The 15,567-nt window shown below is 46.2% G+C and overlaps 2 protein-coding genes and 1 long non-coding RNA gene across 11 annotated transcripts; 2 read left to right on the top strand and 1 right to left on the bottom strand.

Moving 5' to 3' along the window:
* LOC119353407 lies at nt 1–3,998 on the top strand. 9 transcript variants are annotated; one of them, XR_005170407.1, is made up of 8 exons: nt 1–83; nt 228–302; nt 375–504; nt 1,106–1,281; nt 1,479–1,593; nt 2,478–2,654; nt 2,761–3,408; nt 3,624–3,998. It is a non-coding gene; the product is annotated as an uncharacterized LOC119353407 (long non-coding RNA). The 9 variants fall into 9 exon arrangements; XR_005170408.1 differs by having other exon boundaries at nt 2,478–2,807; nt 2,888–3,408; XR_005170404.1 differs by having other exon boundaries at nt 434–504; nt 2,478–3,408.
* A 1,548-nt stretch (nt 3,999–5,546) lies between these two features.
* On the top strand, nt 5,547–9,307 carry LOC119353406 (tubby-like F-box protein 11). Its single transcript, XM_037620034.1, has 6 exons — nt 5,547–6,193; nt 6,903–6,990; nt 7,071–7,200; nt 7,328–7,465; nt 8,227–8,666; nt 8,941–9,307. The coding sequence occupies exons 1-5, from the start codon at nt 5,855–5,857 to the stop codon at nt 8,660–8,662; spliced, it is 1,131 nt and encodes a 376-aa protein (XP_037475931.1). The 5' UTR covers nt 5,547–5,854; the 3' UTR covers nt 8,663–8,666; nt 8,941–9,307.
* A 136-nt stretch (nt 9,308–9,443) lies between these two features.
* LOC119359015 (inactive beta-amylase 9-like) lies at nt 9,444–11,449 on the bottom strand. Its single transcript, XM_037625375.1, has 3 exons — nt 11,237–11,449; nt 10,653–11,147; nt 9,444–10,572 (listed from the first exon to the last, which is right to left on the bottom strand). Exons 1-3 carry the CDS (start codon nt 11,447–11,449, stop codon nt 9,706–9,708), a joined length of 1,575 nt encoding a protein of 524 aa, XP_037481272.1. The 3' UTR covers nt 9,444–9,705.
* Between the last annotated feature and the right edge of the window lie 4,118 nt (nt 11,450–15,567).

Raw genomic sequence — 15,567 nt, 5'->3', positions numbered from 1 at the left:
GGTTCCTCCTCCCCTGCCTCCTCACGTCGCCCTCAAGTCCGAGGCAACGAGTTTGCTTCCTCTGCTCCGTTCATGTCATTGAGGTTTGTTCTTCTTCCATCCTCTTCTTTCCTATTCATGTCTTGTTGATTTTATTTTGCTTATAACAATGATTCTCCATAGATTTTCCTATACTCAGCAGAAAACTTAGATCCCTTCTTCACTGGTTTCTTCTTCCTTCTCTGTAGCTTTTTCCTTGGGCATAGCACCACATTTGCGGCAGCACACCGGAGTCAATTTGGTTGACTAGCAATAGAGCAAAGGTGAGGTAATTCATAATCTGACAATTAATTGCTTACATTTTCCTATCTTCAAGGGGCTGCTCTTTGATTCAGAGTAAAATCAGGTCTTCACCTATGGAGGAGGTAGATACTGGCGGAGTGCATATGACCAGGTGTCCTCCAGGTTCTGCATCATCAGTGTGTACCTCTAGATTCTGCATCATTAGTGAGCAACTTACCTAAGGTTAGTTTTCTTTGTACTTCCAGCCCACTCTGCTCCCATTTCTCTCTCATATTCACATTAATCAGGGGCTGCTATCTGTGCAATCATGATGGTTTCTTTATATGTGATACATAGAAAATGTATATTGTGGTTTCCATTCTGGTTTACCTGGGTGGTGCATTGAGCTTATTTCTCTTGGGTTCTTTCTAGAGTATGAAGGTGTTGTTAGCTAGCACCATTTGGAGAAAGTACATCATGTCTTGGATCTGAAGTGAAGCGTGTTCTTATATAATTCTTTGAGAAAAAAGGTGTTTATTAAGACTAACAAGAATCTCCAAGCATTTTTAGAATTGCATTCTTCTTTAGAGATGGTATTCTTTTTCAATAGTTCTCTGACTCATCTGATTGGGGTTTGGGTATACCAGTGTTGAGTAATGTATTCATTATGAATTGTTAATCCGGTTAACTGATGGAAATATTGGTGTCAATACACATAGTCAGTCTAAGCTAGATTTAGTTTCCCTATAGTTGTTACAGAGTTAATTCATGGTCTATAGCTTGTTGTTCCTTCTTGAATAAGTTACTGCGTTGTGCTTGAATGCAATTGTCTTGATTTTGACAGCAACCGAGCCCAATCAACAATTGGTAGAAGTAGTTATTAGATGAGGTAGAGGAGAGCAGAGAGGACCGGAGAAGGAGTTGCGGACCTCGCCAACAAGGCCGTGACCCTACATCACTAAAAAAAATGCGCCGTATTTGTTTCTCATGCTTTACCATGGCATGTTCTTATTAGTTCAGGTTAGTTTCTAGCTGCCACTTTGTTTTACTAATTTCAGGTTGCTTCTCCATGAGTTTGTGTGTAGTTCCTTCTGCCCTGGAGCACCTTTGCTCATTAACTGCTCATTAACCATGTAGATTGCTTATCTTTTGTTCCCTTCACGTCATTTGCTTGCACAAGATTCGTTACTGTAAAAGAATTGCAATTATTTTTGCAGGTTGGTCTCTCCGGTTCTTTTCACCAATGGCTTGATGTACGCACTGGCAACCTCTTACTGGAAGGATTCGGCATGCCTCTGTTCGAGAGATGGGATATGAAGAAATGGCGTTCTGGTATGTTATATCATTTGAAGCAATGACACTTTATTTTGGTTCATATTTCTTTACAGGTTGTTGTATGCAGAGTTTATGAGGTTGCACTGCACCATCAAACTATGCTCCATGTTAAGCAACATCCAGAACTGCCATTATATATTTAATTTAGTAGGTTGATGCAACTTTGTAACCAGTCATGGATTTAAAATAGGCTTTCTACCTCTTTATTTTGGTCGGCATGTTTTGGCACGTGTTTTTGTCATTGATCTGCTATATATTAATTACATTTGAGTAGACTGTTGACTGAGAAAGCGTGAAGATGTTGTGTTTTGATTTATGAGGACTAATAGATAGTTTTCCCTCGGGTTTATTTATTTTCTCTCCACACTTTTAATTCTACATAAAAGTACATTCTATTGTTATTTGTTTACTAATGCAATATATGTACCCTTATTTGTCTCAACTTTATCAATTTTAGTTTGTGTTTTCTGTGGCGCAGAACACAGTTAAAGGCAGTGCTGTGTCAAAGATGCGTGCCAAATAATTATTAATTAAGCTGATTGAAATATCAAACTTTGGGTGCAGTCTTCTTGGTCCTGTATATATGACTGGCTGATACAAAATCTGGACAGTTCTGTCATGACTTTTATCTTCACATCTTCCTTTCATGAATTTACTAACGCTTTTTTTTACTTGATCTTATGTGCAGCTACGTTTATTCAGGTTATAGGGCCTCTCTATAGGAAACGCAATAATCTGAATTCCTAAGTAAATATAACAGCTCCAGTGTGTTTTTCTTGCTTAAATTTGCCATCCTGAATTCCTAAGTATTTATAACAACTCAAGTGTATCCATATATGACATTAGATTTTCTTCTTACTTGGATCTTTTGCCATGTAAAGTAGGTTGTCTTCATGTCGCTGTTGTGCTACTGCTAGGCATGAACAGAATGGCCTCCTCTTATTGCGAACCACACTGATGTTGGCTTCTGATTTCTGCTGTAATGGATTATTTACTATGGACAAATATGGCAATATTCATTTGGAGCACCGTTTCTTGAGGATATGTCTCTTCTACAGGTATGACATTATCATTGGAACGTATACTATGTCTATTTGATATATCTATGACTATATCCTTCCAAAGAATATTTATTTTTGTATTATATACTTTTTTTTCGAAAAGGGGGAGATCCCCGGCCTCTGCATCAGAACGATGCATACATGATATCGGTACTTTTTATAACTGATCCATGTTCTTGGAATACTTTATTTTATTTCATTAATAAGCAAGGGTGGATGGTGGCTTGCAGTGTGCTTGTACTAAAAAAGGTGTTCTGCCATCCCATGGATTCTAGCACAGCTTGAAGCGGCCAAGTCAAGGAGGACCTATAAAATTATTTGATCGTCTCTCTCTCTCTCTCTCTCTCTCTCTATATATATATATATATATATATATATATATATATATATATATGTTGTCTGGTGCATGTATGGCTGAGAATAGGGAGAGAGAGCAAGTTTAATTTTCCTTGGGCATTCAAATTCTTATTTTGCTTTTCTCAGATTTTTGGCTGGGTGTTTAAACATACTTCCACACACTGGTTTCAGATTTCAGTGTAAACTACAAATAGGGGAAAAATATAGTGATTTTTCCAAATTAGAAATAGGGAGAAGGGAAACTATTGATTATTGTGTGCATGTATAACTAATTGGATTACTGGTTGAACGAGTGCAGACTTGAGAAAGAAGAGATAGGGCCAATAAAATTAGGTGGGAGGTATGCTGATGGGTTCATTTTAGCATTACTAATCGACCGCTTGGCATCCTGAAGGTATGATGCATATTGCCTTGCTCTGATTTGCTTATTTGAATGTGTTTGTGTACATCAAAGTTCATTTTGTTATTTGTGCTCTTTGAGGGATATAGGAGGAGAGATATCTATTGTTGAAATTTGATGATAAAAATATAGCCATTATTGTTACAAGCATTATTGTTCCAGTTTTTTTTTAGTTATTGATTATGCCATTTTTCTTTCTGCCTTTGTAGCTGAAAGATTAGCGAGACTGACTAAATTCTAAACATGTTCCATGTGAGAGAAATAGCATGTTGATTTCATCTTGAAATAATCATAGTTGAGGGATGAGGTTCGTAACCGAGGGTCATGTGCAGAGCTGGAGGAAGAAGTTGCGAGGCTTGAAACTCTGTGAAGGGCTCAGGGACAGCAGTGAGGACAATGCCTCTTTAGTTGTAATTGTGATACTCTTGATGTGCAATTAAACACTCCTGTGATACTCCTTATGCTAAAATGTTGGTTGTTAGTACAGAGGTGGTGACATTATTTGGTTCTCTGGTATTGATTTCATGATTTGTGGTTAATACATGATGTAATACAATCCACATTGCATTATATTTTCAGTTACATCTTTTACTTACTCACTACTAACATTCTTTCTAATTTGCTTCTTGCGCCATTGGCGCAACCGGGTCATCTAGTACTGGGAAAGCCCAAAGGGTTTGGCTGGTTAGGCCGGTGCTGTGAGCATTCAGAAGAGGCAGCATTATAAATGTGGATATGGTTACTGGTTGCATGTCAATGCTTTTTGGGACAATGGGATGGTGACACTACCCTCACCGGGAGGCTAATCATTCCTCATCACGAATTCATGGACGGGTGGCCGGTTGCTGCTAGTGCAAGTAGAGTAGAGTCTCTCTCAAAATAGGAAAAATGAGAGATCACCTTCTAGGTGGCAACTCCGAAATGGCCACTACCTTGTTTTTTTTTTTGAGAAAAAAAAACCCGTCTTTATTCACTGCCAAAACATCCTACGTTAGTGAACAGAGGTAGTACTTAATAATCGTATCATGTGCATATCGGATTGAAGATAAAGTAATACTCCCCGTCCCACAATTTAAGATGTTTTTGTAAGCTAGCATACCTTACAAAAACGTTTTACGAAGGGGTAAGTATGAACAACAAAGGTTGTCGGTAAGACCAAAAGTTTACATCATGGTCATCCGAAATGGTCCCTCGTAGCTCCACCTTTTGCGACGTTTCTCCGTGCCTATTGTAGAAGAAAAAGGTAAAAACTGAACTAACATTAACGGTTTCGTGTCGTGGACCCCGATAGGTGACAAGTATATACATCATTGGATGCGCTCTGACCAGGACACCCTCTCTTGCAACATAGGTTGCCAAACCGTAATATACTCTGACCAGGACACTTCCCTTGCAACATAGGTTGCCGAACCCATGTACCAAAACAAACTTGACACCACTTTTTTGTCATAGTACAACAAAGACGCGGATGGAGCCATGAGGATTGTATTACTCTTGTGTGACAGCACCTCCAACGCAAAGAGGTAATAAAAATCAACAATACACACGGTCCTAAAACGAAAGAAACGTAATCCTCCCAACGCGTGATGTATGGAAAGGATGGTGGAGACGATGAGAGATCGAAATCTGGATGCTGGATGGTTAGGAGGGTGGATGTATCCACTAGCCCACCAGAAATTAAACACCGTGTTTTTCGACACATGCACGTCTCATAAAGTCAAGATATTCTTTTAGTACGAGGTGACGAGACGTTTGTGGTGACTTTGTCAATATCAAGATCCGTTGACTCAGTCTCTCAAATATGCTCATACGGGGTAGGCTGCACGTGTGTGCATTCACATGAAAGTGTATATGTGCGTGGTTTGCCTCCCTCTTCTCTCACATTTTTTCAGCAAAGGAAAATGATCTCATCTCTTCATAAAGAAACGGAAATTTCCAACAACAAAAAAGAAAAAAAAAAGAAAAGGAAGATGTCTTACCTTTTTTTTTTTGACATGAAAATGGGCTTATCTTTTCCCGCAAAAAAGAAAGAAATAAGAAATGGTCTTATCTTACAGAACCTTGGCAGTACTATATTTGACCAGGTAAGCCATGGGAAGAAACTGCCATAAACAACTTTCTCCTACCAGAACCACCTGGGCACACCACAAATTTGTTTGTAGAGCATTCTTGTTCCTTCCCTCACTGCTCCACATCCCTTGTCCCCGTCTCCCTCCACGCATATCACCAAGCCGCTACCCAAAGGCAGCACCACCGTCTCCCACCCACATCCGTCCATACCACACTGATGCCGCCGCTGCAGAGAATTGCGATCCGTTGACATCCCAGCGGCACCTTTTCTGCGCCGGCCTTGGTTGTTTTGTTTGGAGCCGCGGTTTCTTGGCAGGATTCGGCGGGGGATCGGGCGGATTTGGCCGCCGGGGGGCGGGCGGAGAAGGCGATGCCTTTCAGGAGCATGGTCCGGGAGATGAGGGGCGAGGTGGACGCCATCGCCCGGCGCCGCCCGCTGCCGTCGTCGGCGCGCGGCGTCCGGCGGGTGGCGGCGGTGGCGCCGCCGGGGGAGGAGGCCGCGCGGCAGGGCTGCTGCTGGGCGGAGCTGCCGCCGGAGCTCCTGCGGGAGGTGCTGGCGCGGGTCGAGGCGTCGGAGCCGCGCTGGCCGCGCCGCCGCGACGTGGTGGCGTGCGCCGGCGTCTGCCGGACCTGGCGGGGCGTCGTCCGGGAGATCGTCCGCGTCCCCGAGGTGTCCGGCAGGCTCACCTTCCCCATCTCTCTCAAGCAGGTAGCCGCTCCCCGCAACTCTGAATCCCTCTCTCCCCCTCATCGCCATCCCTGCTGTTCATTCAGCTGCTACTCCATGGCAGCCTGGTGTTCATATCAAGTTCTCAGATTAGTCACCAAAGTTTTTCTCTGTTGATGAGATTGTCTATTGTCTAGTAGCAATTCAAGAGCAATTAGTCGATGAAACGTCTATTTTTGGCAAACTTCAATAATGGCGATTGTGTTCACTTTTTCTTTCTTAGAATTGTGTGAGTGCCTTTTGATGTCCACCATTTCACGCAACGTAGCGACCCTTCTTTTTTCCTGATTGGAAGGCGTCAAAGAAAGGTCTGTGTGCAAAAGAGTTCTCAGGCTGGGTAGCATCTACTCTGTCATGTTTGTTCTATTTTCTATTTTTAATCCTGAAAGTAGTTGAGACCGAGAAATACGTCCGTATTTGGAACAAGCTTGAAAAGTCAGATTAGTAAATAATGACTGGTTGTTTGGCTGGGTCAATCAGGAGTTGGTTTAGTAGTATGAAACTTCGAATGTCAACTGTTATTCAGTTCGAACGGTCATTGTCAAACGGGTTTAATAGGAAAGCTATGTTGTCAGATGTAGTTGACTGTCATTTTTAGAACAGTGGTGTCTAATTCAAGTTTTATAAACCATGTGGCTTTGTTGGTAGATTTGTTTGCTTTGAACTTACCTTTACCCTCTCTAACATGTAGCCTGGACCAAGAGATGCTCCCATCAAATGTTTCATTCGGAGGCACCGAGCTACTCAGACATATTTCCTCTACATTGGACTGACCGATTGTATGCGTTTCTCATTGGGCATATGCAGTCTGGATTTTACTTAACTAGTTCATGAACGGTTTTTCTTTTCCTTTGTGCAGCACTAGCTGATGCTGGGAAGTTCCTACTTGCTGCACGCAAATACCATAGGCCAACATGCACCGAATATCTAATTTCACTTGACAAGACTGATATGTCAAAGGGGAGTCAAACCTGCGTTGGCAAGTTAAGGTGATCCTTTGACATTTATATCTGAAAATTACGAGTTTCCTTAGTTCCTTCAGCGACATACATAAGATCAAAATCGCATGTTGAAGCACAGAAACCTATTTAGTAACATTTCCTCTTTACTGGACAGATCGAATTTCTTGAGAACGAAGTTTACTGTCTATGATGCGCATCCACCTCATGCTGGACCTGTGGTTCCAAAGAGATGGCCTGCTGGCGACTATCCAGTTATACAAATTAATTATGAAGTGAATGTTTTGGGATCTAGGTATGCAATCTTATGCGGTAACCCTTCCATTACGTAAATTATATGTGCGCACATATTTTTGTATATTTTCTGGAGACCATATGCCATTATTTGCATACAAATCCATTTACTGACCAAAAATGTTGAGAACACCGTAACCCCTGACCATAACTACTATTTGCAGTGCTGATAACAACCTTACTTTTTACAAACTTTAAATGAATTTCCATTTCTGAAAACCAGCAGTTCCAAAGCCACAGTGGATAACGATGTTATCCAAATGCATTATATTTTTTTATGAAGAGAAATAGCGATGTTATTTAAGTGCACTATAATTTCTGAAAATCAGCAGATCCAAAACCACAGTGGAATAATGATGTTTTCTGGATTACCATAGGAGGGAGGGCTGCTTTAGTGTGATTTCACCTGAAATATACAAAATCTTGCAAAATCTGGTTTAGACTTCATGTCTTGGTAGTGGGTAAGCAAAATTATCATGTAGGAAGCCGCACTAACTAATTTGATCATGTATAAGTAGTGTAATTATGTCACATATGAAGCAACACTAACTAACTTAATCACTGTAGTAGTGTAATTACATCAGGTATGAAGCACCACTAACTATTTATTTCTGATCAACAGGGGCCTCGCCCCTGGTTCCATTTCAAAGAAACGAAACCACATGACACTAGCTAATTTTGTCATGTAAGTAGTGTAAATTTCGTCATGTAAGAAGCATCACTAAGAGACTAATTATGTTGAGGCATATTTGCTTGTTGTAGGGGCCCAAGAAGGATGAACTGTATCATGGATTCTATCCCTGTATCAGCAATTGAACATGGAGGCACAGCTCCAACGCAGACTGCGTTTCCTTTCTTCAATCCCAAATCATCTCGAATGGATAGCTCAATTACCCCATTATCCAGTCAAGTGGAAAGTAAGCTGGTGCTTAAGAACAAGTCCCCCAGGTGGCACGAACATCTGCGGTGCTGGTGCCTCAACTTCCACGGACGGGTGACGGTTGCATCAGTGAAGAACTTTCAGCTGGTGGCTTCAGATGAGAGTGCTCCAGCTAACGAGGAGAATGACGACACCACCCTCCAGTTTGGTAAGATTGGGAAGGACTTGTTCACACTCGACTACCGTTACCCGGTATCGGCGTTTCAGGCATTTGCGATCTGCCTCAGCAGCTTCGACACCAAATTAGCGCGCGAATGAAGAGGTGCGTCTCTTAGTTTCTTGTTTGTGTCATGTTTACTGACATGCCGATCAAACGAACAATTTGATGATGAATCATATGTGAATGGTACATCTGGAAGTTGGTCACACTCTTATCCGAGCTGCTTCGAACTTCTGGAGACCTTCAGACGCAAGAAGAGTTAGCTTCAATCCAGCATTTTTGCTGGGTGTTAAGCATACCCGACCTGCAGATTGTGTCACCTACCTGACAAATACATTATATTAAACCTGACTTTGAAGCATCATTTTACCTGCAGGTGTCGAACAACCAATAGAATGTAGAAGGGAGTTGCTGGCATAATCCAGAATTTGATGCTCGATATGAGAAGCCGGAGGGAGGAGAGGTTGTTGTAGAGCTTGATATCCTGTCAAATGATATCATAATGTAAATATCAGTCTAGCTGGGTGTGGTTAAATTTGTTCCTGATAAAGTCAATTTTCTTTGCTCCAGTTGTATGTGTATTGGAAATACCCTGGTAGAAGCATGATTTTCTACCTGGTTCGTCGCAGATGACAAAACAAGTTATTTTTGTGTTTCGTGTTTGCGGTTACCCAGCAACCTCATTGAGTTGTCGATTATAGAAATATTTGTAATGTTTTATGGCTATCTGGAAACAGTTTTTTAACAGCAAGGTTAGAGAATTTTGTCAAACCGGGATGCAGTTCGGTTCACTGTAAATTCAGTGGCGGTAATTACAATTTTGAATGATATGGATGCCGGGAAAACTGGGAGCTGAATTAACACGACCCATGACAATTCCAACATCAGTTGACAAATTTGCATTTGCATTTGCAGTGACCTATATCTTGTTAGTTATCATGAAAAAAGTCTCATCTTGAGACAGTATAACCATAATACAGCAGCCTCATCAAATGAAGAAAAGTATGAAATTCATATACACTTGAACTCTCGATCCAATTATTAATAATTGGATCGGATCATATATTCATATCTCATATCTCATCTCATCTGGGCTGATGGATGATCAAGGTAACCATGAACCAATCAAACGAAGAAGGCGTCAAACTGGCTGCGGCAGCTCGTCGTAGGTGGAGACGGAGGCGGCCATCTCGTCGTCCTCGTCCCACTCGCCGCAGACGACGGTGCGCACGAACTCCATGAAGGGCGGCCAGTGCTCCGGCGAGAAGAACTCGGCCCCCATCCGCCTGTAGGTGAAGAAGGACGGCCGCATCCGCTCCACGGTGACGATGTTGCTCTTGATCCGCGAGAAGCTGCTGGTGTGCGTCATCACCAGCGACGCGTTCTCGCCGGCGATGCGCGCGCCGTGCCGCCGGCAGGCGTTCTTGATCTGCACCAGCAGCTTGTCCGGGCTGGACCCCGTGTTCCGCTGCTGCTTGTTCATGCACACGTCCATGCCGGGCACCACCATGGTGCACCCGTGCTGCGCGAACACCTTGGCCACCGGGCTGTACCCGTTCTTCTTGTTGCTCTTGTAGAACCCCGCCACCGCCTCCGCCGGCCGCGACGCCGCGCCGTGCCACCAGTGCATGAACGGCACCTTGGCCGACAGCTCCACCGGCTTGCTGCCGAAGACGCGGCTCGCCATGCCGAGCACGCGGTCGCCGTGGCTGAGGAGCTTCCCGGCGTACCAGGAGAGGAAGAAGTCGCCGTAGGGGCTGTCCCACGAGCCGTGGTCGCGGAAGAACTCGCTCGAGTCCGGAGACTCGTTGTACCCCGGCGCGTCGTGCGGGCCGGAGAGGCCCCACAGCGGGTTGCCCAGCGCCTCCGCGTGCTGCTTCAGCTGCGACAGCATGTACTTGTCGTAGCACTGGAACTCGCCCACGCCGATGAACTGCGTCACGTCGCTCCCCGGCGGGTACGACGGGTACCGGAGCTCGCCGTTCGGCCCCAGCCCCACCGTCACGTCCTGAGCACCATCGATCGTCTTTAACAGTTCAAAATGCATGACAAAACGGAGGCATTGGCATGCCATCTTGAGATACGCACCGTGATGGTGGACTCGAAGAGGTCGTCGAAGGCGTCGACGAAGCTGCGGAAGAAGGCCTCGTAGCGCTGGAGGGGGGACATGCCGGCGAGCACGGGGAGCTCGTCGACGGCGAAGGAGAGGCAGTCCTCGTGGCGGCCGCCGGCGCCGTCGGTGAAGAGGATGTCGCGGTCCTTGGCGGCGGCGGCGCCGACCCAGGACGGGAGCTTGGGGACGCTGCCGCCCGGCGAGCCGTGGATGCGGAGGGAGACGCGGAGGCTGAGGCCCTCGTCGCGGGCCATGTCGGCCACGGCGCGGTACCCGGCCCACGAGAACTTGTCCGGCGACTCCGGCTGCACCACGGACCAGAACACCTGCAGCTCCACGCCGTCCACGCCCAGCAGCTTCACGGCGCGCATCCCGGCCTCGATGCCCCTGGCGCTGTTCACCGTCGCGCCGTCCGTCACCGAGTTGATCGGCAGGCCCACGAACAGCCGCACCGCGCCCACGTCCTCCACCTGACACCATGCACGCAGCGTTCCAACCGTCAAAATAATTCGCGCCTTAATTAGTTGAAGCACATTCTGCAATTAAGCACCACCACCACCTCGAGGCTGTTCTTGCTGCCGCCGCCGCCGACGGCGCCGGCGGCCTGGCCGGAGAAGCGGCCGGGCCCGGCGACGCTCAGGACGTCCCTCGCGCTGCCGCGGCGCCGCGGCCGTCCGAACTCCACCCTCCCCGGCGCAGCTCCTCCTCCTCGGAGGCGCCTCGCCGCCGGCGACGCTGCCGCGGCGGCGTGTTGCGTCTGCAGGGCATCCATGGATGGCAACCAATCCCGGTTGGGGAACTCGATCAGGGGCGCTTTCCTCGGCGTGTTGAGCCTAGCATCCGTTGGTCGGCGGGGAGTATTTATGGGGATTGCTGGCGGGAAAGGGCAAAGAAAAGGTGTGGACAGAACGTGGGGACTATGTTTAACTTTAGGAAATCTACTAGGGAAATGGGGTGCCGTGCTATTATTAGTGCCACTAATCCAAAAAAATTACCTTCCAAAGAGTCTCAAAGGGAGCATCAACGTCCATTTAGTATGAACAATCTGTGGTGGTTAAATGACAAACATGACTATGGGTGATCTGTTGCATAAATAAGGTGTTTTCTTGATGAATGAGTCCTGGTCTCTAAAGTGGTGATTATATTTTCTGTCTCTAGCTATTTCAAGTCATCAGATGATGGACTTCTAGCTTATCAATTTTGTTGAACAGATTTGTCATGAAAATTACTTTGACTATTGATTAGCTCATCTAAATTATTAGAAACTAGCCTATCTGACATAGGACTGTAGTGAAGAAAATAGGCCAAGGTCTAGAGCGTTCATATCCGGTGAGTTCACAGGCTGTTGCATGAGGTGAATATCAAGCCCAGTTTGGGCAACAACATTAAGAAAACCCGGGTCATTACTTGGGACATGTGAGGGGGCATTGTCTTGCTGGATCCATATAGTCTCACCAGCGAGCTCTTGAGGCCAAACTGCTTGAATAGCTGGTAGTACCTTTTGAATGAAAACCTCCCTTGACGCATGAAAGGATCGATATAGTTGACTAGAGGGGGGGGGGGTTGAATAGGCAACCAACAATTTTTAGCTTTTCTTTACCAAATTAAACTTTGCATAAAAGTAGGTTGTCTAGATATGCAACTAGGTGAGCAACCTATATGATGCAACAACAACAAGCACACAAGCAAGCAAGGGATACAACACAATATAAGTTTGCACAAGTAAAGGTAAGAGATAACCAAGAGTGGAGCCGGTAGAGACGAGGGTGTGTTACCGAAGTTCCTTCCATTTGAGAGGAAGTACGTCTCCGTTGGAGCGGTGTGGAGGCACAATGCTCCCCAAGAAGCCACTAGGGCCACCTTATTCTCCTCACGCCCTCACACAATGCGAGATGCCGTGATTCCACTATTGATGCCTTAAAGGCGGCGACCGAACCTTTACAAATAAGGTTGGGGCAATCTCCACAACTTAATCGGAGGCCCCCAACGGCATCACGAAGCTTCACCACAATGGAATATGGCTCCGCAGTGACCTCAACCGTTTAGGGTGCTCAAACACCCAAGAGTAACAAGATCCGCAAGGGATTAGTGGGGGAATCAAATTTATCTTGATGGAAGTGTAGATCGGGGCCTTCTCAACCAATCCCTAGAAAATCAACAAGTTTGATTGGCTAGGGAGAGAGATCGGACGAAAATGGAGCTTGGGGAGGGAAGAGGTAGTCTTCTTGGGGAAGAAGACCCCCTTTATATAGTGGGGGACAAGATCCAACCGTTACCTACCCACTGAGCCCGCGAGACGTGGTACTACCGCAAGGCTCTACGGTACTACCGCTCCCTAGTGCGGTACTACCGCTCATGCGGTAGAAGCCAGGTGAGGTCCTGTTGCACTAGGTAATGAGCGGTAGAACCGCACGCCCCTGCGGTACTACTGCAGGGCAGGGCTCAACTGGGCTGGGAAAGGGCACAGACTAAATAAATTTCATCCGTGACTACTTCCGCTGAGTTTGGGACGTGCGAAAATCTAGCACAGTACTACCGCTCGCAGGGAGTGGTACTACCGCATAGGGGCGGAAGTAAAAAATTACTTTTGCACCTACTTCCGCGTGCGCCAGCGTTTTGGGCTAGAGGCAGCGGTACTACCGGTCGCGAGGAGCGGTACTATTGCATGGCGCGGTACTATCGCGGGCCCCTGCGGTACTACTGCTCCCTTGAGCAGTACTACCGCACGCCACAGAACCTAGTGCACTTGGAGGCCTTCATCTCGCAGCGACAAGGATAAACGAACAGTGCTCCAAAGAAGTGAAGGAAACGTGGTGCAAAGGAACAGATATGTATGTGTTGATTTCACCCCAACCTTTCTGAAGCAGACCCTCTTTTAATAGTACGGCTTTCCTACGACTCAAATCCACCAAAAAGAAACGTAGAAAACCGCCGTCTTTGATAGGCTCCGAGGGGCACCGAATCGTTTTGTGCCTAGACATGAGATATCTGAAATGCTCAATGCACACAATTAATCCGCAAATGCATTGTCATCAATCACCAAAACCACATAGGGAGAAATATGCCCTTACAATCTCCCCCTTTTTGGTGGAGTGATGACAATACGAGATTTGCACGTAAGGATATAAAATGAACATAAGCAAACCCAACATCTATAAAATATAGACAGCCCCCATAGATGTGTGCATTCTATAGATATGCTTTGGACTGCACGACACACATACTAGGATCAACACTCCCCCTATATTTTATAGACAAGGCAAAACTTGCAACAATATAAGTGACACTAAGCATGAAGGCAAGGTAAAGTAAGTGAGCATGAAGTAAGGGGTACAAGATAACATAAGCTCACAATCTACTAAACATACTAGACAATAAGATAAGCTTGAGGGAATATGTCTCACACCATATGATAGTCTCCTGGTCTCACACGAACACAACCACAAACCAACAAACTAAAGAAACGAAGGTTCAACAGAACGAAAGCAAAGAGACACAAGACTCGCAAATCCTACACCTCTCTCCCCCTTTGGCATCGAGACACCAAAAAGGCAGAGAGGACACCTACGACACATGCGGTGGTAGAACTCCAAGGCATCACCAGTCATGTTCCTCCTCCTTAGACTCCTCTACAACACGGGATGAAGAGCGAACTCCAGTATCCTCCTCAGACTCACTCCACTGGCAATGCTGTCTGGTCCATGGTTCCTCATCCGTGATCCTCTCCTCGAAGCCACTCTCAACCTCAAGACCAACCTGCCTCATAATAGCCTTGTCGCGACGACGAGCCATCTTGGCGTTCACATGAGCTTTATACTCTCTCTTGTCCTACATGCAGAACAAAGCCTTCATCTTGGCCTTGAGCTTCTTATCCCAAGATGGCTCAGAAGAGGGAGGTACATACCCCTCAGAACTGTCCTCAGCCTCCTCCTCAAACTCATGCTCATCCACATCCATACGAGCAACCTCGGCCTCAACCTGGGTGGTGGTGTTAGCCCACTTGTTCTTCTGGGTTGGCATTGGGGACGGGCACTGAGGGAGTCCTGGATTAGGGGGTATCCGGACAGCCGGATTATATCCTTTGGCCGGACTGTTAGACTATGAAGATACAAGATTGAAGACCTCGTCCTGTGTCCGGATGGGACTCTCCTTGGCGTGGAAGGCAAGCTTGGCAATACGGATATGTAGATCTCCTTCCTTGTAACCAACTCTGTGTAACCCTAGCCCCCTCCGGTGTCTATATAAACCGGAGGGTTTAGTCCGTAGGACCAACAACAACAATCATACCATAGGCTAGCTTCTAGGGTTTAGCCTCTTCGATCTCGTGGTAGATCAACTCTTGTACTACTCATATTATCAAGAACAATCAAGCAGGACGTAGGGTATTACCTCCATCAAGAGGGCCCGAACCTGGGTAAACATCGTGTCACCCGCCTCCTGTTACCATCCGCCTAGATGCACAGTTCGGGACCCCCTACCCGAGATCCGCCGGTTTTGACACCGACATTGGTGCTTTCATTGAGAATTCCTCTGTGTTGTCATCGTTAGGCTTGATGGCTCCTTCGATCATCAATAGCGATGCAGTCCAGGGTGAGACTTTTCTCCCCGGGCATATCTTTGTATTCGGCGGCTTCGCACCGCGGGCCAACTCGCTTGGCCATCTGGAGCAGATCGAGAGTTACGCCCCTGGCCACCAGGTCAGGTTTGGAAGCTTAAACTACACGGCCCACATCCGCGGAGACTTGATCTTCGATGGATTCGAGCCCCTGCCAAGTGCGCCACACGATCACGATGAGCATGATTTAGCTCTACCATCGGACATTGTTCAGGAGACCGCACCGGCAACCGCTCCGACCCTCAATTCAGCCAATTGCGCCATCCATGGACGGG

Source organism: Triticum dicoccoides, chromosome 2A (assembly GCF_002162155.2).
Source record: "Triticum dicoccoides isolate Atlit2015 ecotype Zavitan chromosome 2A, WEW_v2.0, whole genome shotgun sequence".
Taxonomy (NCBI): domain Eukaryota; kingdom Viridiplantae; phylum Streptophyta; class Magnoliopsida; order Poales; family Poaceae; genus Triticum; species Triticum dicoccoides.
This window is presented reverse-complemented; position numbering and strand designations above follow the sequence as displayed.

Excerpts from the sequence above, each read along its gene's own strand:
- LOC119353406 (XM_037620034.1), top strand. The coding sequence starts at position 5,855 with ATGCCTTTCAGGAGCATGGTCCGGGAGATGAGGGGCGAGGTGGACGCC. Across the intron at positions 6,194-6,902 it reads TCCCCATCTCTCTCAAGCAG|CCTGGACCAAGAGATGCTCC; the intron begins GTAGCCGCTCCC and ends TCTAACATGTAG. Across the intron at positions 7,466-8,226 it reads GTGAATGTTTTGGGATCTAG|GGGCCCAAGAAGGATGAACT; the intron begins GTATGCAATCTT and ends TGCTTGTTGTAG.
- LOC119359015 (XM_037625375.1), bottom strand. The coding sequence starts at position 11,449 with ATGGATGCCCTGCAGACGCAACACGCCGCCGCGGCAGCGTCGCCGGCG. Across the intron at positions 11,148-11,236 it reads GCAGCAAGAACAGCCTCGAG|GTGGAGGACGTGGGCGCGGT; the intron begins GTGGTGGTGGTG and ends GCATGGTGTCAG. Across the intron at positions 10,573-10,652 it reads TCTTCGAGTCCACCATCACG|GACGTGACGGTGGGGCTGGG; the intron begins GTGCGTATCTCA and ends GATGGTGCTCAG.